At 42.7% G+C, this 27,457-nt stretch overlaps 1 protein-coding gene across 1 annotated transcript; it reads left to right on the forward strand.

Annotated features, from left to right (window-relative positions):
* The first annotated feature begins 954 nt into the window (after positions 1-954).
* Positions 955-27,457, forward strand: CMTM7 (CKLF like MARVEL transmembrane domain containing 7). The gene is made up of 5 exons (XM_079300468.1): positions 955-1,229; positions 19,900-20,073; positions 22,832-22,930; positions 23,959-24,040; positions 24,388-27,457. The coding sequence occupies exons 1-5, from the start codon at positions 1,068-1,070 to the stop codon at positions 24,399-24,401; spliced, it is 531 nt and encodes a 176-aa protein (XP_079156594.1). The 5' UTR covers positions 955-1,067; the 3' UTR covers positions 24,402-27,457.

Here is a 27,457-nt window from a genome sequence, read left to right on the forward strand (position 1 = left end):
CAGCTAGTGTTTTGCCATTGTGGTGGCAGCCAGTGCTGTAGCTTTTATATCTAATGACATGAGATAAAATGTGTTGGGACAGGTAACACCTTTTATTGCAATTACAAGGTGGCTTAATAGAAGTCCAGAACTATGTTCTGCTTAATCTAGTAAGGACCATTGCCCGCACTGGCAAACACATTTTGCTCACGTAAATTGCTTATGCTGGGGTCTTATGTGTGTTGGGGATCATCTGGGTTTACATGTCTTCCCTCTTAGGACAATTTTAGTTGCTGAAGGAACTTATTAAATGCTAAATATTAACAAAATCTGCATTGTAACTGCAGAACGAAGCAGCAGGGGATGGGGTTACTACTCCAATGAGTACAAAAGTGGCATATACCCAGATCAGAGTCCCACTGTTGCCTCACTTGTCAGAAAGCAGAACAAGTTATTTTTAAACCTGAGGAAACATACTCGCTTCCTTTGCTGCGTTTCGTTAGTATGGCTGTATGATTTGATTCAAACACTGGGCCTGAGACATCTGGACAGTCATTACACTTTTGCCTGTTGCTGCCCATGTAACGCAAATGGTTTTTATCTTTTATGAGCTCGATAACCAGAGGAATGGCGGGGGGAGGGTTTTGGCAAGGATGAGTGCCGTGTGTGAAGACGCTGTTTGCAGCTCTGCCTCCACAGCTAAGCGCCGCAGTCGGTCCCCTCCCGGCGCAGCGCCGACAAACTCGGATGCGCTGCGGGGTTTGTCAGTGTCCCCGCCCGGCGGAGAGCTCCCTCCCGGCTGGAAAGCCTCCCTCCGGCCTGTGTCCGTGTAACCCAACTGCGCAGGGCGGGCGTCCCGCTCCCGGCTGTCCCGGACCCGCTCCCGGCTGGGTGCGGCGCGTCTCCCCCGCGGCGGGGAAACCCCCGCGGCTCCCCCGCGCTCCCGGGGCCGGGGCGGGGAAGCGCCGCGCTCCGCCCGGCCCCGCCAGCCCCGGGGCGCTGCCGCCGCCCCGCCCCGTCCCGTCCCATCCCATCCCATCCGTCCCGTCCCGCTCCCGGTGCCGGCCGAGGGCAGCGCGGACGCAGCCATGTCGCACGGGGCGCGAGTGATCCGCACCGGGGTGAGCAGCGGGGGCCCCGCCGCCCCGCCGCCCGTCACCGTCGCCTCCTCCTCGGCGGGCTCGGACGCGGAGCTCATGGACGGCGGCTATTTCCGCTCCTGCGCCGGCATGCTGAAGGTGGCCCAGATGGTAAGGGGCGAGCGGGGCGGGGGGCGCTGCCGGGGCTCCTGCCGAGCCCGCGGGAATCGCGCTCATCCCTGCCGGGCGCTCCGGGAGCGCCGTCGGGCGGCGCTGGGGCCGCGGCTCCGTGCGCCTCGGCCCCTCAGCTCTCGCAGCTCCCAGCAGGACGGAAAGCCCGCGTTCCTCCGCCGTCTGTCGGAAGGTGCCTTCGCCTCTTCCTAAAGCAGCGCTGAGCGCTTCTGACCAGACGGACGTGGACGGGCCCAAAGTAGCAGTGTTAACTTTTTGCCATTAACACCGTGGTGCGATAGCACATTGTTCCGTAGCGTGGATAAGTTTTTAGGAGACAGCGGGGCCAGGTGCCAGTGCCCACAGCGATCTGGTCCAGGTGGGCACCGCAGCTGAGGCTGCAGCTCCAGCTGGCTCCGTGCCCTGCCTGTCAGAGACCTCCAGCAGTGACACAGTGACACAGGGAGGGATGTGGGAGATGTGTGGCTGAAATTCAGAAGCAGTCGCTGGTGGAACGCTGCCAGGATTTGAACTGATGCCTTAAGTCAGCGCATGAAATTCAGCTCCATGCAGATGTGAAGAAGTTTAACAGATGGATAAGCTCTTTCTCATTTTTATGACCCGTAATTATCTGTGGAGTGATTTGTCAGCTTAATTACAGTAGTGGCAGTGATAGTGCCCAGGAAAGAGCATGAAAGACATAGTGTACAGATACCTCTACACGTTTTCATCCTGCAAAAACTTGTGCCTTGACAGCATTTCATCCTAGAGTTGTTACCTTCACCTTTTCTAAGTTCCCAGTGCCTTTTTCCCTCTGCCTGTATTTGTCCAGTCATTTGCTAAAAGTGTAGGTTATTAGCACCCAGATTTCTAAACTGACATTTGAAGTTAGGATTCATTATGTTCTAAGTTACTGAGTAGTAATATGAAATCCTCAAGTTTCTTTTTGAAAGCTGCCCAGTTTCTACCAGTTTGTTATTAGCTGTCATCTGCCTTTAGAAATTACCCTCAGTAGCAAGAGATGAAGTTGACCATGGCTGCCTCCACCCGCTGAGCATCTGCCCTGTGCTGGAGCTGTCCCTCATGATGAATTCTGTGCAGTAGGAACTCAAAGAGTTGTCTGCTGCCTTCTTCTGGCTTGGGTTGTTCCCAAACCATAGAGTGGAATATTTTCAGGAGACAAGTGAGCATGTGTCTACATTGCAACTGAACGTGTAGCCCAAAAACAGTAGGCTTGTGCTTTGCTGATGAGATGAAAGTCTGTTTGCTTTCACCACTGTGGAAAGAGCAGTTCCTTTTATGGACTAGAAGTAACTAATCCTCTCTGCCCTCCATCCTGCTGTGGTGCCTCTGCAGCTCTGAGGTGTGACTCCTAAAGCTACCACAGCATGGTTATTTGTGCTGTAATGTCAGTTTCTGGTGCATGTATTAAGTGAGTGCATTCTTTACATGTTTTACATATTTTCATGTGCTGGATGTAAATCTCTCTAATTTTATGTAATGCTTCACATACTTTGCATAAAGTCATATTTTATCAGTGACGTTCAATCTAAAAATCATCCAAATTTAAGCAAGTGGCTTTCTGTGGTGACTTTAGCAGAAGTTAAAATAATCAAAATTGATTTCATTTTGCACTCTTTCAGCTTTACCTTCTTATAATTTTTCTGCTTTTCATCTTGCCTTCAAACATCAGTAGGAGTTACCTCAGGTATTCAAGGAACTTTGGGCAAATGAACTTCTTGCAGTATCACTTATCACAAACATCTTCTTAAATAATTCCATAAGAAAACCAAATGTTTGTGCTGTAGCAGGTAGAAATAACCATTATACATTAGTTCTAGATTTATTCCTACACCAAATAAAATAGGATGATCTAAATATTTTTACAATTCTCTTTTGTCTCTTCTCAGACAGTATTGATATCCACAGGTCCATTTGTGTGAGCATTCAGTTCTCCTAGTACAAAATGTTGGCAGTAACTTCTTTTGGTAAAGATTTCTTTATGCTGAATCTGTAGACATTCCTGCACTAGTGTTGGAGTGGCTGGTGGCTGTAGTCTTACTGAAAAGAGAACTCTTATGCTGGCAAAGGGCAAAGGCAAGGTCATTTGGGTTAGATAGATATCACTAAATTATGTACTGGGCCTCTGAGTGGTTGTGGTTGTGAAGAGGAAATGTTACGAGTTTTGTTCTCTTTCTTCCTCAGTCCCCTTTACCAAGAAATAGAGGATGTGATAGAGAGGAAGAAAAACATTTCATCATTTACTGTAATGTTTAGGGCTGTTTGCTGTGCTTGCAAGCTCAAAAACCACAATGATTGTATGTATATGTGAGTTACATAAATCTAATAGATGAAAACAACATAGAAGGTAATGTTGCAGGTCTTCTGCTGAAAGGCAGAAGGACTGAAACTGAGAAGTATTGAAGAGATTGTGCAACCTGAATTGTTGCTAATTTTGGATGTTACCAGTGCTTTCTCATGAAATTCTGGGTGCTATGCCTAGCATAGAATGAAATTAAGAGAAAAAAATGTTTCTTGTCAGTAAGCCTACACAAATTCCTTTACTTTTTTTGCTAGAGGTTTTCTATAACCTGGCAGAATGATTACAGCTTTGAAAAGACAGTGTATTTTATGCATTGACTTAATGGCCTAGGGAATAGTCTGTAAATATGTTGAAAATACAATGGAGGAGAAAACATAGTTATGCAGACTTGTGTATTTTGTGTGGCAGTAAGGCAATTTGAAAGCTGCTTTTCCATGTGCGACTGTCACTAACCTTAGATGGGGCTTTTTTCAAAATCCAATCTGAACTGACACTTTAATTTTAACAGGAAGTTACAAAGTATTTCAACATCTAATTTACTCTAGCTTGTTTAACTTGATGTGGTTAATACAGCTTTTGCTTTTTCTTTAATTTCCTTCTCTTTTTCTTGATATTTGCTGTTTTTCCAAGATCTTTTAGGGATACGTGCAGGATCTTGCTGTGGCCACCTTGGTTCTGTAGCAGCAGTGTACCAAGTAAATGTGTCAGTGGGGGTGTATCATTGTGCACAATACACTTGAATGATTTGAATTTTAGCCAGCTTGCCAAAATTGACACAGATGGCACTCTTCAGCATGAGCTGTGCTGGTTTGGTTGAGGGACATTTGCTTTGTGCCCATGCTACTGTTGGCTTATTTTATTGTAAGCCTTTGTGGGAACCTCTGTAGCTTAGTTTGGCAAGTTCTCAGTGAATGGATTCTTGAGAGTTTTTTGAAGCATTCTCTGCCATTAAGGTCAGTGGTGTGAATGTGCATTTGTATTGTCACCAGGGTGACTCAAGTGCCAGCGTTGATAGATTGAAACAAGTCTGCTTCCACTGATTTTGTCTTGGAGCCCTCATGTGCTTTTTATATTTTTACAGCTGAAGTCTGGAGGATGCCACTGATGGTGTGTTGGACGAGGTCCTGCTTTCAGCACAGCCCGTGTTAGACAGGGAACCTGTGTAGGTGTCCCCTCTCTTAGGCACTGGGTAGGAGTGATTGTGTCACCAGTGCAAAGTGCCTGGTGCAGAGCTTTGCAGGAGTGTCACCACACAGACTGAGGAGAGAAAAGAGCTGAGAGCTCCCATGCAGGAGAGCCATCAAGGCACAGCACAGGCTTGTGCAGGTCTTTCAGGCTCCTCAGACTGCTCTCAGACCACTCCTTTTTCCTGAGAGGTGCAGAGTGACCCATGGCCTTCTTTGCCTCTCTTTCACCTCCCCCAGGTTGGGCCAAGCTAACTTTGATCACAGTTCAGACTGAAGGCCATTGTTCCCACAATGTTACTCTGTTACTGTTACACATCTGTCAGAGTAAGCACAGCCTCAGAACACAGGGTGTTTTAAGCTAAAACCAGGGCTGATTCTATCAGCTCAATATGAGCCATCAGTTTCACAAGACAGAAAATAAAAAAATCAAAATTACCTTCTCAAGGCTGAAGAAAAGATTTACAAGCAATAGTAATTTTAAAAAAGGATAAACTCAATAAGATTGACTTAACAACGTCATTTTAGCTTGTTAAAAATGCTAAGGCAATAGCTAAAACTTTTCTGCAGAGTATCTATTTAATTTCCAGAGTATGCCTTGACAAAAGCAATGACATACTTGACAAGTGAATGGCCAACAAGACAGTCTGTAATTCTGAGAAGCTTTGAAGTGTGCTGAAACCTCTCTGGGTTATTTGTATATTAACATATAGTTGCATAATAATATTCAAAAGAATATTCATTCATCTAACACTGAAGGCTGGAGAATGGTAGTTAGGTTGCTGGAGCCATGTTAAATTTCTCAATGTGCTGTATTGTTTTAGAGAAATTTACTGGGGAGCCATATTCAGAAGAAGCTAAAATATGAAAAGAAAGAAAAATCTGTTAGTGCAGGAAAACAATTCCTAATCAAAATCATTGATGCAAGAAAAAAACAAAAATCACAAAAGGAAGTGCTTCTTGGAATTATTTCAGAGCTACTCAATCTTTGAACTTGATCTTGAGACTGAAACATCTTTCTCTTCACGGAGGTGATTAAAGTAAAACATCTAATTCTGTACAGCAGTGTGTAAGTGACATGATTTTGCCTCTATGGTAAAATTTGGCCTCAGTCAGAAGAGAGGCATTCTGGTGATGTGCAGAGGTGCTGAAGTTATAAGCCTGTCTGTGAGTCTGTAGACTGTGCTTTCTGGGGAATTGAGGAAAATCACTCCAAAAATGGGCAAGATAAACTACTGGCTAAGCAATGAGACACATTTTCTGAGGCCAAGGCCAGAGCTGTTGTAGCTGCTCATTATTTTTGTTGTTCTACTAGAAACTGCAGCAAAAGGATCTTGCTGGGCATGCTGAACAAAGAGAAAGAAAAAAAACATATCTGAGTCTTAGATGACTCCAAAGTAAGCTGGAACACTTGAGTAAAGAATGTCCAAGCTTAGTAATTAAGCCCAGTAGGACTGGGAGGTCTTGTTATTTCCACTCTGAGAACACCAAAGCTGGCTGCCTCAGCCAGTGGTGTTTTTTCCATGCCACTGCTCTGGGTGGCCATTTCTTCTGTCCAGATGTTTGCATAAGAGCTGGAAGCAAACACTATGTTCTTGGCATGTTAACCAAGGAGTGCTTGCTGGTAGGCTGACACACTTGTACTTGATGAGGTGAAATTTCACGAGCATCACCATTTTAAGGTATTTTTCCCTTCAGTCTTGTCTCCATGCAGCTGTTCTCAGCTGCAGTGGTGCAGATGTCCACCAGGTTACACAGTACCAGGGAACTAATGGAGCTTTACTTCAGCTCTCTAGTTTTCTTTTTCCAGAAGTGTTTTTAGGGAACAGTGCAGCCATAGAGGCTGCTGTGGGCAAGAACAAGTGTCTGGCATGGAAGGGCAGGAAATACATAAGGTTGAAGTGGTTCCATGTGTTTCAAGCCACAAGCTGAGAATGTAGTCCTTTTGCTTTTTCTCTTGGGCAGGGAAAGGTTTTATACCATCTGTTTTCATTTCTTTCTACCTCTTTCAGGAAAGAAAAAGAAACTTGTAATTTTTCTGATGTCAAAACTGCTCTAGAAGGCTAAAAAAAATCAACTCCAGTACATTTTGTAGAAAGGCAATTACAGTCATTATTAAACACTAGGATATCTCTGCTCTGAATGTGTCAGTGAATGTTCTATTTTTTACTTATTAAAAGAGATTTTCTAAAAGCTGAAAGTTGAAGCCATCTTTCATTGCTCATTTGGTGCATCCATTAGGATTTGTTGCAATACATTCATTAGCAATCTCTGTGCATGTAGAGGTGATCCTTTCTGTAGAGGTGATTGAACAGGGGTCAACAAATAGATTTTCTGAAATAACAAAAAAAAAAGGGAAATGAAGCATAGAAATTTACCACATCACCTGAGATGTGCTTAGTATGCCTGAAAGAGCAGATTGAAGTATTGGCTGTGGTTTCCTGGCACATTTGTTTTATGGGAAGTTAAATTTTAAGGTGTTGTTTAAAAATCTTAGTCAGATCACATGGTGTCTGTGGATAATAAGATGTGGTGAAAAGCATGGATTCTTACTGCTCTGCGACTTCCTTTTAAGATGTGCAAGAGCAGCGTGTTCCCTGTCCTCACTTTTGGTGTCCCTTTGAGCATCCACCTCTCCTGCCACAGAGTATCAGAAACCAGTGGATCCCTTGTTTACAAGTTCCATCTCCATCTGCTCAGAGCTCATACGTGGCAAAGAGCATCTTGCCAAGCGTCCTTCACTGGGTTCAGGACTGTAGGGGTGGAACAATTTGTTGTGTTTCACTGTGATCCATTAGAAGCCATCAGAGAGAGAAGCACACCTGACCCTGAGGCTCTGGTACCTGCTGTGCATTTCTGGGGTATTGTCCCTCAGAGCCAGACAGTGTTTCCTTCTATGAGTAAGTGTTTCCTCCGCTCCCCTCCCTGGGGAGTCCCTGTGAGGTATTCACGCAGTCCTGTGGCTGAGCTGTCCCCTGTGTGCTATTGTCACGTCATATGTACTGTGGCTTTGTCCTCCTATTTTGTGGTGATATGTAAAGTATACAGCAGCCAGAAATTGCTGTTTTCTGCACACAGAGTTCAGACTCTGGAGTTGCTGTGATTTCCCTTCACCCACCTGTGAGCTTCCTCTTCTTTGCGTAACTGAGATTCTTAAAGGGGTCATTGTGGCTGAAACAACTCCCTGCACTGTGCTGATGGTCATTTGATGAATGTAATGGCAAGGACAGATGTGCCTGGCTGGTCAAGGCTAGGTGTCTGCAGCTTTCAAAGCCAAAACAAACTTGGCTGCTGTTCCTGCAACAATAGCAGCAGCTGTGATGCTTAGGGCTTCCTCTTCTGCTCACAGCTTCCCTGAAGGAAAATGGAAGTCTGATGATGACAGAATTGAGAAGCTGCTTCAGGGGGAGTTTTCTTATAATATTTTTGGCAGTTTGTTGTGTTGTTTCTTGTTTGTTTTTTTTTTTAAGGAGTACCACTAATGAGTTCAAGACACAAGTGCTGACAGCTGGGCAACAAGTATGCTGTTAATGTGAGATGACCATCAGCAGCTGCAGAACTGCAGACTGACTTGGCCTATTTTCCTCCAGTCTGTAATCATGCTCTGCAAGAGCTCTTTTCTTTGTTTGGTAAAAGCACAGTCCCCACTTGCTGCTTCTCACCTGCTGGCTTGTTGAGCCTTTTGGCAATTGCTTGAGTATCCAGCCTCCTAGCAGACACAGGAGTGCTGTCCCAGCCTGTCGGAGAGGCCCCTCAGTCTCCAGGCACTCACTGAAAGCTGTCAGCTGCAACTGTGCCACGGGGGAATCTCATCCCTTCTCATTTTCCTCCCTCTTTCATCTGTCCTTCACTTCTCTGGCACCTTGCTAAGGATCGAGTATTCACACTGAGAAAAGGTTGTTTTCTGGTGTGCAGAGACCCACCCTAATCCAGCAGGCAGGCTGTGATGATGCCAGTTCACCTGGGGATTGTCATGATGTTTTCAGGAGCTCTCACCTGTGTTTTCCTGGTGAAAATCACAACTTGCCAGCACAGCTAACATGGACTTTGGTGATATAAATGAGTCCTCCTCTTATTCAAGGAGACCTTGCTGAAGGCTCTATTTCCATGGCTTAACAAAGCCCTTGCTGGAGATGATAGATAAGAACTTCTTAACTGCTGCCTTTGCTACTGCCAGATGTCAGTGTGGTGATTTCTGAGGCAGGGAGAGATCTGGCAGGTGTCAACTGAAGATCTGAATCAGTCAAGCACTAAATACCTCAGACACTGAGAAGGGGTTGTGTTGTGAGCAGCATGTGTAGGGGCAGGCGATGAGCAGATTGCTTGCTGAGCGTTGGCAGGCGGAGGCATGAGACATCACTGAGCAGTTCATATGGTGTCCCTTGATCTCAGCAACAACTTCCAGCAAGATGAGATGGCTTTTTATCTTTTCATGCATCTAAATTGATAGCTTAACTAGAATGATCGTTGCCCTGGGGTACTGGTTTTGTGTTGTGTGTTCCTGTCTTAGTTTTAACTGTCTCTGTGCTCTAGATATGTATTGGATATCCAAAACATGGTGAAACTTTGCTATCTGTAAATATACACAATGTACCCTGGGCTTCTAGCAGCCAGCCAGTCTGTACCAGGCTTGGCTGGCCAGCCAACATGGGCTCCTTCTCTGTAGGTGGTATTGCCATGCATGGTTGGTGGAACCACTTTTAGACAGCCATGAAATTTATCTACAAGAGCTCTATAGCTCACAAGTATGGACTAAGCTCTTTCTGTGTATCACTGGCAATATGGGACTTCACTGGATTTTTAGTGGGCAAGCAATCCAAACAAGCCAAGCAATATATCCAAGAATGGTTCAGAGGTGCCTGGTTCCTGCAAGCAGTTTATCTTCCCAGCCAACTGGAAGGAAGTATGGCAGATGAGGTGGGCAGTCTCCTGCAGTCATTCTCCACTTACACAAACCTACTCACACTGTGGGCAGTCTTCTCCTGTCATTCTGTCTGACTTTCAGGTTTACCAGATGGAGAGAATGGTTGACGTGGCTCTCCAGGAGGATCTAGATGTTGGGAGTGCTTGACTTGCAGGAGAGAGAAGAATCAATCACAGCTTGCTGTGCAATTTTTTCACCTGAAGAGATTTGGTTATGCCATACCCTCATTTTTGGTTGCTTCCACCAGATACTGCAGTCTCTGGACATTCAAGTCTTTTACAATGTTTTTTACTTCCAGTAGTCTTTTGAGATGTGATTTAGAGATTCTCCCTGCTCTGCAAGGTAGATGATCTTCTGCAGTGGGGTGAACTACAGTAGGAGCCACATGCATGTGTTTTTTGCAGCAGTAAGATAGAATTCTTCTAAATGAGCTCTTTTGTGTGTGACACAGGTTCCCAATAAGCACCACAAGTGGGGGGAGGGCAGAGAGCTGAGTGGTTGCATCTTTGCATCTACAGAAAAATAACACACTTATGCAGAGGGTGTGTCTCTGCTCTTACCTGAAAGAGCAGGCTCATCCATAATTTGGAGATTATTACTTGGTGGGAGAGACCACTGGAGTGGGTGGTCAGCTAGCTAAGGGCTGTTGCCTGCACAGTGAATTAATTCCTTGTTAATGAAAGAGCAAGCTACAAAGTACAGGGCTCTCCTGGCTTTGTCCACAGTAATATTTTCAGTTGTTGCAGGTGGCACCTCTTTGAAAGTTAGAGGGAAAGCAGCTGTGTTTCCCAGAGTTGGAACCTTGCTAAGGCCTTTGCTGTATTAAAAATTCTGCTCCTATCCTTTGCAGACATGCTAGCAATCAGCTGTGCCGTTAATAGTGTTTTGCAGTGGATTTTATGTGTTTGGGGAATTGTTTGTAACTTGCATTATGCCAGTTGTGCAATGTTACTCAGTTGCTGCAATACTTTGAGAGTCATGTGTGCAGCTTTTATGTAGATTGAAAAAACTTACTGATAGTGCTTTCACAGTTGGAATGTTTTAAATTTAAATTGATTTTTAAACAAATTGGAGAGAAGAAGAAATGAAATTATGAGGTTACTGTGGGTAACAAGCTTTTCTTTTTTTTCACTAAGTCACTGCCTGATGAGAATATAGCATATGGTTTGCCATGTAACTATGAAGTCCTCAGGTTTCAGTAAATAACATGCAGGATTGTGTGGTGCCTTTCGGAGTGTGCAGGCAGCTGTGGGATTGAGGCAGGGAGCTAGTTCAGCTGCCAGGGGCGGGATTGAAGTCCTGCATGCACTGTGATCAGTGGCAGGCAGGACTTAATTGTAGCCAGTCATTACAAAGAATTGACTTTTTAATGATCATGGCTAACACCCTGCAACAAAGGCTCTTTAATAATGTCCTTCATATGCTGGTTCTGGGATTACCCCACACCCTTTTCTTCCACTGAGGCCTGGGCCTGAGCAGATAGATAACTTCTTATTAATAGATATAGAACACCACTTGCTTGTCCTTAGGATTGTCCTCTTATCTGTGTTGTAGAGGGTCTGAATAAGGTTATTTTGCTTTTTTCTCACCCTCCCACCATTTTTATCTTCAATTAATAGCCTGTGGATGTTGGTGCACAAGAGAAGTGACTTATCAGAGGCCAGGCAGCCTCCTTATTTTAGCAAGGCAGCCAGACGAGAAGGAAATCTGCCCAGACACAGGGGCTGAGAGATGATTGTGCAACCAAAGACTGACTGCTTCACAGAACCATGCACTTGCAGGCAGCTGATTTCATCTGCCATTAATGAAGTTTCAAATGGACTGTGCCTTTTATCTTCTTTTTCTAGTAGGGCTTTACAACTCACATTTCCAACACTGCCCTGGAAGAAGGAAATCTCGACTACAGCAGCAGTCAACATTGCTGCTTAAATTAGCTGAACCAGTCTTGCATGAACTGCAGTTCTAACCTTGGTCTGTGCTTTGCTCATCTTTCTGATTTGGGAAGCTGTTAAAAATTATTTTACTCCATTCAGAAATATGTGCCTAATAATACATGGGTGTTGCTTCATGGTGTTGAGGTGTAACATTTGGAAATGTACAGCTGTAGTCAGTGACATTTCTCCAGGGCACAGTTATCCTGATTGGCTCTCACAGGGATGGAAAATTCCATTTACTATCTTGGCTGGTGTCACAAGCTGGAAACTTTGACTTTTTTCTCTTTCAAATACAAAAAGCATTTAGTTCTTATTATATAGTTTTTAAAAAGGCTGTGATGAAACTGTGTGAGAGTCAGTGCTGTCCCTTGCTCCAAATTTGCAGACACAGTTTCTGTACAATTGCTTGCATTAAAACTTTGTTAAGTTTTAAAATAGTGGAAATCAAACAGGCTTTATCAATTTTATGAACAGTTCTCAGGATCCTCCACTTTTTAGATTCAGGAGGGACATTAAAGCAGTCCTCCAGCAAGTACAATGGATGTAAAAGAAAAGCACCTTCAAGTGTTACCAGAAGAAAACTGGTGAGCCAGAGCTGCCTACAGTGTTTGTGCAGGTGCTACAGATGTAGCACTATGCTGAATCCTGTCCCCTGACATTTTTCCCCTGAATGGTGCTAATTTTTGGTTAGCTAATTTCAGTACATATCCTGATGCAAGAGAGTGGGCAAGATAGGAAACATTAAAAGAGGGAATTGGGATACATTGTCATTGTTGTGTACAGAGGGAAATTTGGATGGGAGAGAATGAGAGATACAAAAGGAGAAGAAAAATGGAGTGTAATGAAGGGAAAGAAGAGGAAAGGGGAATAAGGAGCAGGAAAAAAAAGTAAAGGAAACACTGGAGACAAAAAATTCTTTTCTTATGGGAGGATATAGTAGAGGGAGAAAGCCAAGAAAAAGTACTCTGAGAAACACAAGGATGTGGTTGTCCATTGCATGGCAAAGTAAATAAATGAAAAGATAACACAGAGCTGGGTGGATTATACATGAGGAAGTGTATGTCATGGTATTGTGGTAAAACTTTGAGATAAGAGTTATAGTGTTTCTCTGTAAGTGAGAACCTTGAGGCAATTTTTCTTCTTATTAATGTTATCTTTCCTCCTGCAGTTAGGTTGGCATTTCACATTTTATTTCTATATACACAAAGAAAATTATTATCCAAAGCTTAAAGTTACATGGTAAGATAGAAGTTTCAGCCTGGCAATTCAGTACATCATCTTGGGATTTGTAAAAACCATAGTCCTTGTCTTTCTGCAATGAACTGTTTTAATATTGTTCTTTGTACTACCACAGCAGCTAGAAATCCAGAAATTCATACAGTGAGTTAAGCCAAACACCCAGCCAGCCTCTCACTCACTGCCCTCTCCTGTAGGATGGGGAGAAAATAGAAGGAAGGCAAAAAACCCATGGATCAAGGTAATGACAGTTTTATAAGGAAAGCAAAAGCTGCACACACAAGCAAAGCTGTTAATTCTTCCACTACTCCATTCAAGGCCAGGCTGGATAGGAGGTCTAGTTGAAGGTGTCTCTGCCCATGGCAGTAGGTTGGAAATAGATGATCTTTAAGGTCCCTTCCAGCCCAAAACATCCTGTGAGTCTATGAGTCTATTTGTAATGGCTGCTTGGGAAGAGAAATGCCATAACCTAAAATATTCCCCCTTAACCTCCTTATTTTGAGCTTTTATCACTGAACATGACATCATATGGGCTGGAAAATCCCATTGCTCACCTGGAGCCAGCTGTCATTGCCAACGTCTTTCCTACTTGTGAGCCTGCTTTGGGATGAGGGGAGGGAGAAGAGAGGCAGAAAGCCTTATTGTGAGCCCAGTTCAGCAGAACACTGATATGTTATCAACACATTTTAACCACAGAAAGCCCAGCTTGTGTGAAGGCAGCTTGTGTCACACCCACACCAGAACATCACTGTGCAGAAGCTTGCACAGGAAAAGTGGGAAAGAGTAACCTGTACTCCAGTCACTGACAGAGTAGTGACTGACTATTGCTGCACAAGGGTGACTGAAAATGTGCAGTACTGAACAGTCAGGGATGGTCAAGGGGATGAGTAGTGAAGTAGTCCTAACATTAAAGATGAGAAAACAGTTTATTTGCAATGTCTTGTGCATGGCGTGCTTTTTGAATCACTGCTCACAGTTGGTTATAAGTAAATAAATGACAGACAGGAAATAAATACCAATTTCCATTTTACAGTGAGCTAGGACTCTCTTTTTTGTTTATCTTGTGTGCTGAGGTAGCAACTCAAAGCAACTCTCAGAAAGTGAACCTTTCCCTCCTTTTGCTTGTGCTGTGGCTTCCTCTCTGGATGATTTGCACACTTGCTACACCTGTGATCTGTTGATTATCCATTTGGGCTAGAGGGGGGCAGGGAGGAAAAGGATATGGGTATTTTGGTATGTTTTTTGGGGTATTTTTAGTGGGCATCTTCACTCTCTCTGTAAAGCAAAATAGGTCATCTTGCCCTAGACATTAATTAGTAGTCCTCCTTTTTTGCCTTTATTCTACATGTCTGAAGTGGTTTGAAGGTGCAAAACTTTACCACAATGCATGTGAAGTCTCTATTAGTCCTCATTTGGTGCCAGGAGGAGCTGAAGTGGTGAAATACATGATTTACTGAAGTTCAGACAGAAATAGGGTTACAAGACTGGGGTAAGGATTCAAAAGTCAGTGACTTACAATTCCTCCCTTGTTGTGTCAGTGTTTGCCTGTGGAAATGGGCCTCTCATCCTCAGAATATTAGGCTTTCCTTTAAAAGTAAGTTCATATCAGTATTGGAGATCATGCAGGATTTATGTTTGTGCAGTTAGCTGTATCTGTGGAAAATTTAGTTCTCTCCAAATGTTACAGAAGAATTAGGTATTGGCAATAAAGCCAGAGCTTTATTTATGACATCTATTATAGCAGGACAGTCGAAAAAGATCATACAAAGCACTTGCACAGAATGATTCCTGGGTTATAAAATTGTTCTGTGGTCAGATAAACTACAATCTTCTACCACAGGAGCAGAAATGTTTTGTGGTGCCAGCTGCCTTGTAGGTACATGCAGAGCAAAACAAGTCCTTTCCTTTGTTACCCCCAGGACACAAGTGCAGAAAATTGTGCATGTAATCTCTGGGATGGTGGGCATGCACTCCAGCCTGCTCCTTCCTTGGAGCAGGTGAAGATCTATTAGAGAGCTTCTTGGAGAGGCTCTGTTAAGCTTCTTTGAACTTGCTGGCTTGGCCTGGGCTTGTCAATCTGTGCTGGTGCAGTCCAGCACCGTGTGTGAGTGCAGGAGAGCCCAGCCCCTGGTCCGGAGGGGCAGGCAGCTCTTGGCCACTTTTACTGGTGGCCTCTGTGACTGGTGGGACTGGAAACCACAGGAGGACCCAGCCAGCAGAGAGGCTGAGGGTTGTTTGGCTGGCTGGCTCTGGGTCTCAGCACCATGCCCAGCCCAATCCCATGTGGACAGAGTGTTTGGAGCCAAGCTTTCTCTGTGACCTAATTGCATTTGCAGGACTACAGTCACCCAAGAGTGGACACAGGGAGTTAGAGGTGGAATTCAAACCATCTGAAATCAGGAGTACCACAGCATCTGGGCCTAATGCCATGGGCCTTTTCTCCAGTATGCATTTGCCTTAGGAGTAATTGGAAATTGTATCTACTTCCTATATATAATTGCTTCTTAATACAAAGGCATGATTGCTTTCTTTTTGTTAAGGTGTTGAATTTTCCTGCAGTGGAAGATTCATTTCCTTGAAGTCTTGGTACACATTTTCCTTTTTTTTTACTGAGTGTAATAATGACCAGTGGCTTTTAGATGCTCATTCTTTGTCAGGCACAAGAAAAAACAAGGAGAAAACCAGCTGGTTTTTAAAAAGAAACAGCATTTCCAGAGAACACTTCCAGAAGCATTTTACAGCACAGGGGAGGAGAATGCATCCCTCTTGCCCAGTCTTTCTCTATCTTCTCTAGCTTGAGAGGTACAAAAGGTAATATCTATGGAAGATCCAGGGAATTACAGGTTTGACAGTTTCACCTCAGTCCCTTGGGAGATGATGAAGAAAATCCTCTTAGAAGGCATTTCCAAACACATGAAGGCCAAGAAGGTGATCAGGAGTAGTCAACGTGGATTTACAAAGGGGAAATTGCCAGCCTTACTGCTATCTGTAATGAGGTGACTAGCTTGGTGGGGAAGGGAAGAGTAATGGATGTGGTTTACCTTGACCTTGGTAAGGTTTTAGTCTCCTATAACATCCTTACAGACAAGCTGCCAGGGTATGAGTTAAATAAGAGGCAGTGAGATGGATTTAAAACTGAACAACCCAGCCCAGAGGGTTGTGATCAGTGGTACAAAGTCCAGTTGGAGGCCAGTCACTAGTGTGTACCCCAGGGGTCCATACTGGGGCTGCCACTGTTCCACATGTTCACTAATGACCTGGATGATAATGCAGAGTGCACTCCTGGAAAGTTTGTAGGTGGTGAAAAACCTGGGAGGAGTGATGAGCCAGGGGGTTGAGCCATAGAGAGAGAAATCTTGGCAGTCTGGACAGAGAGGAGTCTCATCAAGTTCAACACAGAGAAATGTCAAGTTCTGTATTTGAGACATTTGAGGGTAAGTCCCTGCACCAGTATGGGCTGGAGGTTGGAAAGGTCTCCAGAGAAGACTTTGGGATCTTGGGGAGCAACACACTGACCATGAACCACCAATGTGCTTTTGTGGGGACAGTGGCCAACAGCTTCCTGGGCTGCTTTAGGAAGAAGACTACATCAGGAAAGAACAAATTGTGTTTTGGGGTTTTTTTTTGTAGATCTGAATTAACTTCAAATCAGAGTGGGGTTTAGGCTTGGGAAGGTGTGTCAGTGCCATTCAAGAGGCAGCATTTTGCAACCACATTGCAGAGGATGTGATTACCTCATCTTCAGCTCCAAGTAGGGAAGAGAATGCAAGTTCTGTAAAAATCTTTCAGGCTCTGTTATTTCTTTTCTGTCTGCTGAGTGCTGACTGCCTTTAGCTCACATTGACTTGACTGCAAGATAGTTCCTTATATATATCAATGTCCCTAAATGTGCTTCATGACTTCAAATATCTCTTCCAAAGGAGAGTCAAGAAGTGGATTAGTTTAAACTGATCAGCTCCTATGAAACAGAGTAAATATGGAGCTTTATTTAAATCCAGAAATCCCTCCTTGGGGTTGACTAATGCATTAGATCTTCATTTTGCTTCTCAGAAACCACAAGGCACTTAAATAATAGCGCCCTGCCATGTGTCCCTCACCCCTTTTTGTAATGCAGGTCTGGAGCCCAGATATATATTATGGAACACATTGAAATCTTCTGAGACTTGCCATCATTTGACCTGTATTTCTGGTCACACTGGCTTGCTGGCTATAGGTTACATCTGTAAAATTCTATATTGAGATGGAAATAGCAGTGCCCTGGATTTTTTTTTGTGCCTCCACTTTTTATTTTCAGGGTGTATAAACCTGCTCCCGTGAGTACAGATGCATAAAGAACACTCATAACATTTGATCACTTCAGTGCTTTGCCATTCATTTATCTCTCTCTGTGCCACAATCTGACTTCTGAGATAGATGCTCAACTGTATCCCAGACAGTTGCATATTTATCACTTTATCACTCAGTTCTCTAGAAACCAGAATCCCAGGGGGGAAAAGGGTACAGTCATCACCCTGTATATCATGATAAACCAGTATCTGGTGAAAGAACTTCACAGAACTTCAATATTTGTCAGTTTCAAGGAAAAAGTGGTATTGTGTGGCTCTATTACCTGTATTTGTTAGCATTCTTTTAGAACAGGTAAGTTTTAAACTCTGACTGTACCTGCACACAGTATAGTGTGGCAGATATGGTACAGCTTTATATAAAGTTGTTGAGAGGATCCCCTTTTCACCTGTCCTGTAAAGCAGAATCCTGTGCCTATGAACTAAGGATGCTCTTTAGAAATGGCAGGTAAATCTCACGTTTCAAGATTTATGCTAAGAAAGTAAATATTTGAAAGAAATACCTCCTGCCATGTAGATTTTTCCTGTCTGTGTGCTGAGGCACATTTAAAATCAAAGAAGAGAGAATCTTTAATTGGATTTGGAGTTGTTTTAGTCATGAAGAACTGTTGGAAGGGAAAGCAGGTTTGTTCAAATCCACGGTTCTATCCTGTTGGGAGTTGAGCAGATTCTTCATTGGTACCATGCATCTTCTTATTTTTGAGGATTGTGACACCTCAAATGTATTTTCTGTTCTTGGATGACTCACATTCTTCTTTATGCTTCTCAATTTTTTATACCTTTTAACTGAAAAGAAAAATACTGCTATGCTTCCATGAAATTGAAGGAACTGGGTCTAGCTTAAACTAAGGGTTTTTTCCCCAGGGTTTTTTATTATATGGATGGTGGTTGTACTTCAAGAGTCCAGTGTTCTTTATATTTTGCACACTGTAAAAAAACTGCTAAAGTTAATTGTTCATGCATGAAATGAGCCAGTGGGCAGATTTAATATTTCTGTGAATTTCCTTCTAGATTTTTACAGTGTAATTGAAACTGGGAACTGATTATTGTGAAGACACCTGAGTAAGGGAAACTTCTTCTGCCCTTTACTGGTTAGAGAATGTTGTCCTCATTCCACCTTTATCCAAGAGCAAGACTCAATGCTTGCTGTGACTTGCTGTTGAGTCTTCCTATAGAATAAAATTTCATTAAGTTTAGTTTTAAATTATGGAAATAATATCTGTGTCTTGCATCACTTAGAGTGCTCTCCTAGACCACAGGGTAAATGATCTTCTGATTGTTCAGGTTATTCAGTGGCTAAGTCAGATGACTCTGCTTAACTAAGACTCAAAGAGCTGGGCATCACTTACAGGGTTAACACAGCCTGGACTGGCACGGTAAAAGTAATGGAGCTGGACCAGGTCTGGCAGCAGCTTAGACACTTGTGTGGGGAAGAATCCAAAGCACTGACTTTTTTCCTTTGAAGCCACCGTTTTGAGGTGGTTCATTGTCAAGACATTGATGTGGCTGTTTGGATGGAGTTTGGTGAAGGTGACAGGTCCTTGTGAAGTTTTTACACACAGACCTTTTGGTTGCCCTTGTACATGCATATATTTAGCCTGTTCACTTAGAGCTGAGCAGGTGAAACTTGGCTAACACTTACGGAGAATCTAAGCTATGTTGTTTGGGCGTTGGGTTGTTTATTTTTTCTCTTTTAATCTTAAGGAAATTATTCTGATAATGAATGCAGATGGTTAGGAGTTTGGAAGATGAGTGTGCAGGAAAGGATGGTGCAGTCTTGAAGTGCTGGCTTCCTCAGATAGTTTTTTAATGTCTAGGAGAAACACTTAAAATGTGAATCATTACAGCTTCTGGCTGACTTGGGATGAACTAAATATTACAGTGGCTGAAAGCATGCATTGAGTGAGTCTGTAATAAAAAAATATTTTAGTATATTCTCTGTAGGTTTATTTTGATCACCCAGGTTAGCCAGGCTGGTGGAAGCAGCAAGATTAGTAAAATAAACAAGTGGCTTTAGATTAAAGAAAAAAAGGAAATTGCTTTTGTCTTTTGCAGGCCTACAGCTGAAAGAAGTTGTAAAATAATATTTTGTAGTTTTATGTGGCAGTGCTAACTTATAAAGGTTTTGGGGGTGAAGTAAATCAGTTCCTCCAAATGTTTATATTATTTACTCTGATACTGCCCTACAGTCTACTAATACGTCTCCTCTGTAGGTGTCAGAAAAGGAAGAGAAAAACTGTTACCTCAGATCCTCTGATTTTGCATGTGAGAAATGTCACTAAGTGAAAGTGAAGGTGCAATTGTTAATGGACACCTCCATTGTAACAGCTTTCAGTGAGCTCCTTCTGAAAGTCTCTGAGGTTCAGGTACTTCAGTCAGTGGTGCAGCTCCAGCCATTCAGTTCCATTTCTCTATTTGTGGCCTCTTCTGTTGTACATAAACATCTTCAAGTTGAGTTCTTCAGGCTGAAATGGCTGCTTTCCCTCTGGCCATTGCCCCTTTCCCCAGTCCTAATGGTTGCTTCAGCTGATTTATCAGCTAATTATAAAACCTTATTATCATGCTTGTTACTTTGTCCTCCATTTTGTTGGGACCATCCCATTTACATTAGATATTTGTCTTCTGTTTCTAAATGCCATTTTGTTGTGCTTAAAATCATCTCCATGACCCTCTGAGCACCATAGTGAAAACCTTGAATGTGCCTTTTTTTTTTTCTTTCCCCCTAGATCTCACTGCTGATTGGATTCATCAGTGTAAATAATTCTCCATGGACAGATTACAGTGCATACAGCTTCTTTCAGATTGTCACCATGTGCGACTTGGTTATGATTTTGTTCTTCTACATCATGCACATCTTCAGAGTCTACAGGAAGCTGACGTGTGTTAGCTGGCCCCTCGCGGTAAGCCTGGGCTCCTCTCCTCTCCGGGGGGCTGATGTCTCACTTTCTCAGTCCATTCCCTTGTGCTGGCTCTCAAAAATAGGCTGTCTTTCACTCAATTCCTTTTTGCCTTGTGTGCAAATCCTTTTGTTGCTTGTATTCAGTTCAGCAGATTCTGTAGCTCTAACATTTCCAGCTAATTTGGATTTGATTCTGCCCTCCTTTACACAGACATAAATCAAGATTTACTACGTGGCAGGCAATAATTTTATTAAGAGACAATTGAAAGGAAGCTACTGATCATCAAGCCTTCAGCAGATGGGTCTTAGCTCAGGTCATTTATAGCAGCTCAGGGATTGCTAAAGTACCAAATCCTAGCATTACAATTTGTGTACTACATCCTGTCCCAAAATAAAGTCTGTGAGTGCTATTTAAATCAGATGTGCCTCTTTATGGTATGGTTTTAGATAACAAACAATAGCAAAAAATAGGAGCCTCGGCCTCACTGCCATTGCCTGGCCATTCCTGGGATATCCTGCAGGATGTTCCTGCCTCATTCCTGCATTTCCCATACACATTCATCTCTCATATCCTAGCAGAGAACCAGCAAAAACGTGAGACCTGAACTTCCTCAGTAGCTCTGGCTCAGGTCAGCTAACAGAAGAGTTCTGCATCCTAGTAGGGATGATGGATTTTAACAACCTCTTAGAACATGCTTCCCTTACATAAGTTAGTTTCACTGAATAAGGACCAAAGGAGTGGGGAAAGCCAACTGGAGAGAGAGAGGAGTTTTGAAACCCAAGAAGTGGTTGGGTGGTGGTTAATGGAAGCTATGTAAGTAATTTACAGATCAAAGATAACAGTTTGTCCATACACCCACTAATAACCAGAGAGAAAAATTTAGTTTTCTTTTTAGCTGGAGAATATGGTTAGACTTTTTTTTTCAAATGTGAGCCACCACTATCTGTTTCTAAAGGTACTTACATATTTAGAGATAATACAGATGCAGGGATTGAAATAAAGGACTGAAGTAAGCTAATGAATAGCAGTTTTGCAGAGCAGCATTTAACATGTGCATTGCTATAACAGGGCTGTGGTATTTTTGCCTCTGCATGGGCTGCTTTTGGGGTTTTGTTGTCTGTTTAATTATTCCTCAACATTCCAGAGTTTAAGGTGCTGAAGCTGTGGCTGCTTAGCTTCAGAAAGCTTTATAGGATGTGATGCTTGAACGTTGCTGCTCTGTTACAAAACAAACAACTTCATTTTCAGTCACATTTAAGTATCTTTAGAACAGAAGAGGAAGACATGTGAAAGAGTCTGGGAAACTACAGCTAACATTTGGATGAGTTTCCTGGCAGGATCTTTACATTGCAATCAGGGGCGTGATTTGCAGCCAGTAAAGCTGAAGTGGTTCAAGAGGTTGTTCATTGCTGGCAGCTTTTCCAGCTTGGAAGTATTTCTCCAGAGGGGCACTCTTCCAGCCCTGCCAGGGGTTGGATCTCCACCTAATGTGGCCTTTGATGACTCTGCTGCAGCTTTGCCCATCCCTTGAATTCCTCTAAAGTAGTAGCCTGTGTGCAGTGCTTTATTTGATGTCTCTAAGGAGGCAGTGGCATGTCCCATTTGCCTGCTGCGTCATGGGCTAGTCAGAGAAGCCTCCTTATCCATGTAATTTATTCTGGCAAATGCAGGGCTTGACATTTTGATTACTCGAAACAAGTTTATAAATTAGAAAAAGCACTTGTGGTCTCAGAGCCTACTTTACAGGAAAAATCCTCCTCAACTCTTTTAAACACCTGAGCAGAGTGAAACTGGAATGGTAGGCTGTTCATCTTCTGGGCTTTCCTTGGACAATTTCCTTTGGGGACTATATTCTATCTTCTGGTTTGAGACAGAATCTCTCCTCTCCTTTGCATTTGCTTGGCTTGTGCTGGTAGTGCAATGCAGATAGAGGAAGCAGATGTACACCTGTTCCACCCCACCAGGCACAAGAAACAACCCATGTTCAGTGTGCAAACACCTGTTCTGCTTGTCATAAACTTTGAGAGGATTCAAAATCAAAGTCCACAGATACCCCCACTTGTAACAAAATTGACTCCTGGACTGATACTCATCACACTGGAGAAGAGTCTAAAGGTGCCTTGATCCTCTCTCAGAAAACCCCATGGCATTATGTCTTTTTGCAGCTGTACTTTTTGTGGCTTGCCTCCCTTCCCTGTTGTTTCAAGTCTCAGTTGATAAAAGTTTTTAGGTAATGCAACAGTAGATCCAGGGCTTACTTTCTAGATTGTCAGAAGTAGGAGCAGCTGGTTTTCCACTTATGCCATTTTATATAGGCTAGACAAATATGTCCTTAAGGCTCTTTCCTTCCACCAGAACCATCTCTTAAAAAAAAGTGCATATTTGATGCAATGAAATAATGTACCATGCTGAATTGAAAGGATTGCATCCATACTCAGTAAGCAAATCCTATTCCAGTAACATCAGTAGACCCAAACTATTCTCTTTTTAACAGAAAGTGAGGTTTGGTATAAGATCCATCACAAGGTGAGTTGCTGGGCTTTGGGTTTTGGTTTTTTTGCTTTGTTTTGCTTTGCTGGTTTTTTTCTGCTGTTTTTTTTTCCTTTTCTTTATTTTCTTTTTTTTCTTTTTGACTATGTTTTGTCCTCTGGGTTTGAAGATTTGAGTAATCTCTGCCAATTTACTTTCTTTTCGAGATGTATCAAAATGCTTTTCAGATAAGTTTCCCTTCTGATGCATGCTGTGCTTGTCTTTTCAGGAGTTTCTTCATTACTTAATTGGTACAATTCTGCTTCTCATTGGATCGATTGTAGCAGCAGCCAAGAGTTACAATATAACTGGACTTGTGGCTGGAGCGGTAAGACTGTGTTTATTAGGCTTGGCATTTAAAAAATTGCAATATATATTAGGTAGGGCATTGGAAATCTATCACTCGTACCTCTGTTTTCTTACTGACTTGCCTTACTTGTGCCTTGGTTGGGTGAACGACCTTCTAGCTCATTTCAGTGGATGTTCTGTAACACATTGCCAACAAAAACATTTTGTTGTCAGATGCTGTACTCACCACTAAAGTTGGTATTTGTCCTGCTAGAGAGTTGAAACCAAAGGCTTCTGCTTTAACTCATAGGAACTATGTTTAGGTGAAGAATTAAGACAATTAACTTTTGACAAAAGACTGTTGTAGCAGCTGGAAGATACCTAAAGGATTTCACCCCCCTGTTTGGCTTTCAACACTTTCTGCTCCTGAACAGAGCCCTGTTCAATTTAATTTTTCCTGTGCTAAAACCCACTGGGGCTCTGAGCTGACTTCAGGCAGGTGTTCTCTGCCTCTCTTGGCTGGAAAGCTTTACAGAGAGAGGCATGACTTCCAAGTGTTGGTGACAGTATTTTCACAGCAGCAGGACCTGAAATACCACTCATCCAGAATAAAGAATTACTCTCAGAAACTTAGTCCTGATGATGTAAACAGACTAGAGGACCTACCTGACTTGTTTATTTGGCAGACAGCAGGGAAAGACTTGTTTGAATGGGGCAGTAAAACAACAGTGATCAGAGGTGCTAGAAACAGTCTTTTCTTTGTTGCAGAATCCTAGTGAGAAGTTTAGAAATTGACACTCCATGCTGCTGTCCATCTTTTTCTCCCTCCTTGGGTATGACTTTCAATCTATCTTTCAGTTTTGACAAGACATAAGCTGCTATTATACTAGAGAAACTTCGGGGTTTTTTAGTCTTTTGGCAGAATGGAGTAAAAAAACCCCACTTCTTTTTGGGTCTGTTAATCCCATAACATGTGTAGCTGAATATACAAAAGTGCCCATACATGCATGGACTGTGTGTCATCTAATGCTCCATAAATATTTGTGGTTTGTTTGTTTTCTCATCCAGACTTTCGGGTTCCTGGCTACAATACTTTGTGTTATAAGCATGTGGTCATCCTACAAGGTTTCGTGCATCACACAATCAACAAGTAAGTATCGTGCTTAGTAACTGCCAGAATGCCTCCCAAAATGAATATTTATATTTTCTGGCACAGGGCTGTGTCTACCTGGAAGGATTTATTAATGCCCTCGTTGTTGTGACTCAAAAAGCAATAATTCCCAATTTTCTGTCATCACAGATGTTATCACAGCTACTGACAGCTGTTAGCAAACAAGTACAAGAGCAAAATAACTTGCTTCTAGCAAATAGTGAACATAGCAACTCTTTCTTTTCTCCCTCCCCCAACCTCTTACCAAGAGGTTTCCAGTGTGTTGCTTAATAAATTGGATTAATTTGTTTGTGGCAACACAAGTGACACTGTGTTCCTTCGCAAAGGTGCATCTGTGTGACTCCATCACCTGTGCAAGACGTCTGCCTTACAAAACAGGATACCAAAGAGGAGCGTCCACTACTGAGGAGAGAGCTGAGGGTATTTTGTTACTAGCCTGGACAAGCTGGTAGCCTTTGGGAGATCTACTTGAATACCTATGCGAAACAATGTTGTAAACCAAAGTTTTTTTGCTCCCCCCACCCAAAGAAGTTTATAATGGAGAACCTGCTTGTTTCAGAGAAAGACAACTTCTGTCTCTCAAGCTGGGCTCTGGCCATTTCCAGCTATTTGCAGTAAGTGTATTTAAAACTCATTTGGACAGTCATTTGGTTCTCCTTTTAGAGGGATGGGAAAATTCCTTCTGATTTCCTCCATCTGTTTACATAAGGGAAATCCTGCAAATTCCTACCTGATTCTTAACTTCCAAGGATTATATGTTTAACAAAGGAACAGTTACAAACTAATTTGTGCTTGGATAAGCTGACCCAAGCCTTTGTTACCTCTTTCTGTCAAAACTGTGGACTTTTTCTAACATCAGCTCAGCCAGCATCAAAAATTACGAACTGCAACTTGAAAACATCACTGCAAACACCTCCTCCTAGCCCCAACAGCACATGATGAAATCGGGGATTTTCTCCATTAATTTTTTGCAATCAAAGATTATTCTTTAAAAATTCCCTTGCCAAATACGGGAAAATACCAAGAAGATACATTTAATATTTTATGGGGTCTTTTTGTTTGTCCTTTTCATAGTAAGTCCACTTCTATAGAAAATTTCTATGCATTTGCTATAAATTATTTGCTTTGTAATCTAACAGCATTTATGAAAAGCCCACTGTGAATGGAGCAATGTGCTTCTCTCTCTCTCTCTCTTATATGTGGTTTTGTCACTTCCTCTGCCTCAGCTGGAATCTGCTCCTGGGGACTCTGCCCAGAGCCTGGACAGACAGAACAGTTCAGTTTTGATCCAGCCTGGTATCATCATGAAATTCTGTGTAACTTCAGTGCTGAGACAATGCCTCCTTGGCACCTTTGTCTTTCCTTTTGCAATCCGTCTCTGGTGAGCTGGGAATTCTTTGTAGGAAAAAAGGAAGCATGGGCCTCTCTTCCTCTATGGTGCTTCTCCTTTCATGCCTAGCTGTGAAATAGGACTTGGTTTATTCTGTCAAGATAACTGCATGATGGTGCAACAGAAGTTGGGTTTATACAGTTTACCAGGGAAGACAGTCTGGAAAAAAAAAGCATTTTCTGGCCTGCTATATATTTTCATATTTGTCTGAAATTCTGCATCAATACTGCTAATTAATTTAATAGTTCTCTCAGAAAATTCTTTTTGTGACTCATGGCAGGTCAACACATATTGCTATTTGTTGTCACCTTTTTTTTTCCCATCCAAATATATGTATCTTTATTTAGAATTTATTTTTAACTCTGACAACAGAAAATTGGCCAGTTGCTAAAGTGTCAAAAATTTTGAGTAAGTAAATGAAAATAACTGAGCAGATAATTTGAAGAGGTAAGAATCCCCCTCATGGTGCACAGTTTCTGTGATTCTTTTTGCTATTTTCTTTTTCAAAAGTGCCCTATTTAGAACAACACAGAGCAGGAAACAGTTTGAAAGCACAAAATTCTGTTTTTAATGGATTAAGGTACATACATTCACTCCAAGATAAAGTGTTCCAACATTAGTACAGAGGTTTATTCAAATAAACCATATAACAGAGAGGTATATTGTTACTAATTTCATATTGGCTATTTCTTATTTTTCTACAATGTACAACTTCTGCCCCCTACCTTCAGATGTTATGTTTTGTGTTTAGTCAGGAATGAGCCATTTTTTTCCTTTTTAACATTCAGAGCTGAGCATGGCTCAAAGGCTCTCTGGCTTAAGAAAACAAACATTCTCAGCTGGGGCTCCATTGTCAGCAGAGTCAGTGACAGCTCAGCCTTCCTTGCACGGCCAGCACAGGACCAGTCAAATGGCCTTATGTGACAAGGGACTTCCTTCTGGGCACTTTGAGTGAAAATACCTGCAGAAGAAGGTACTCACACACACATATGTGTGTGTCTAATTTTTTGCAACAGGGTGCTTGATCACCAGTCCTCCTGCCAAGACTGGCTTTTTAGTTTTTGGAAACCAGTGCTCTGAGTTTAATTTGGACTGGTATGACAGATGTTTAAGGATACAATCTCTCCTGTTCCCCTAGAAGAAAAAGACTGTTTTATTTCTCCTTCACCTCCTGAGGTATCACCTGAGATTGACAGTAGGAACCTTCCCACAAGCTTTAAGCTCACTTGGCAATCCTGTGGTGAGCCAGTGTTCTGCTGCAGACAGTGTGAATGCAGCTGAGACCTCAATGGAAGTGGGGAGAAGCACCTGCTAAGGACTGGGGCTGGAGCCTGAGCTTGCTCTGCAGAAAAGGCTGCTTCCACTTTCTCCTGGCACCATGCCCCCATCTCCTGGCACTATACTAGCTTTTTTTTCAGCCTCTCATGTCACTCTGTCACTTGTCACCATATGGAGAAAAAAAAAGTCAAGGGGAATTTCATGCAGTCTAACAACCAAAGAATTTCCGAACTATGTTCTGTGATCATCCAAAGAATACGTTTTGCTCTAAGTGCACTTGCTTATCAAGAGATGTAAGTTACCAGTTCCCTTTTGAATTTTGTGCCTACTGACAGGGCTAAAATATTCCTGCAGCTTTGGCTGTTGTGACAGTGCTGGGTCCATAGACCCACCAGATGCTCCTAATCAGGATACTGTCAGGCTGGAAGACTGACATCTCTGCTGCCAAAGTTTCCTTGCTTTCCCCAAATCCTCCTTGTGAAGCATGTCTACCAAGAAAAGCACAGATTTTCTGTTCTCACCAGCTCCACCGGGGGGTTGTTGAATGACAGCTCCGTCTGGCAGGGAATTCGACACCTCTCTGCTGTACCTCTGCCAGCAAAAGTGTTTTAAGTTTCCTTCAGTGTCAACCTGGTTCTGAAAGCTCCATCTGTCTGCAACTTTGTCAAATATGGGATTCCAGCTGTTTTAGAAATAAACTCTGTTAGCTATTTGGGTGCTGTGGAGAA

Source organism: Erithacus rubecula, assembly GCF_903797595.1.
Source record: "Erithacus rubecula genome assembly, chromosome: 3".
Lineage (NCBI taxonomy): Eukaryota > Metazoa > Chordata > Aves > Passeriformes > Muscicapidae > Erithacus > Erithacus rubecula.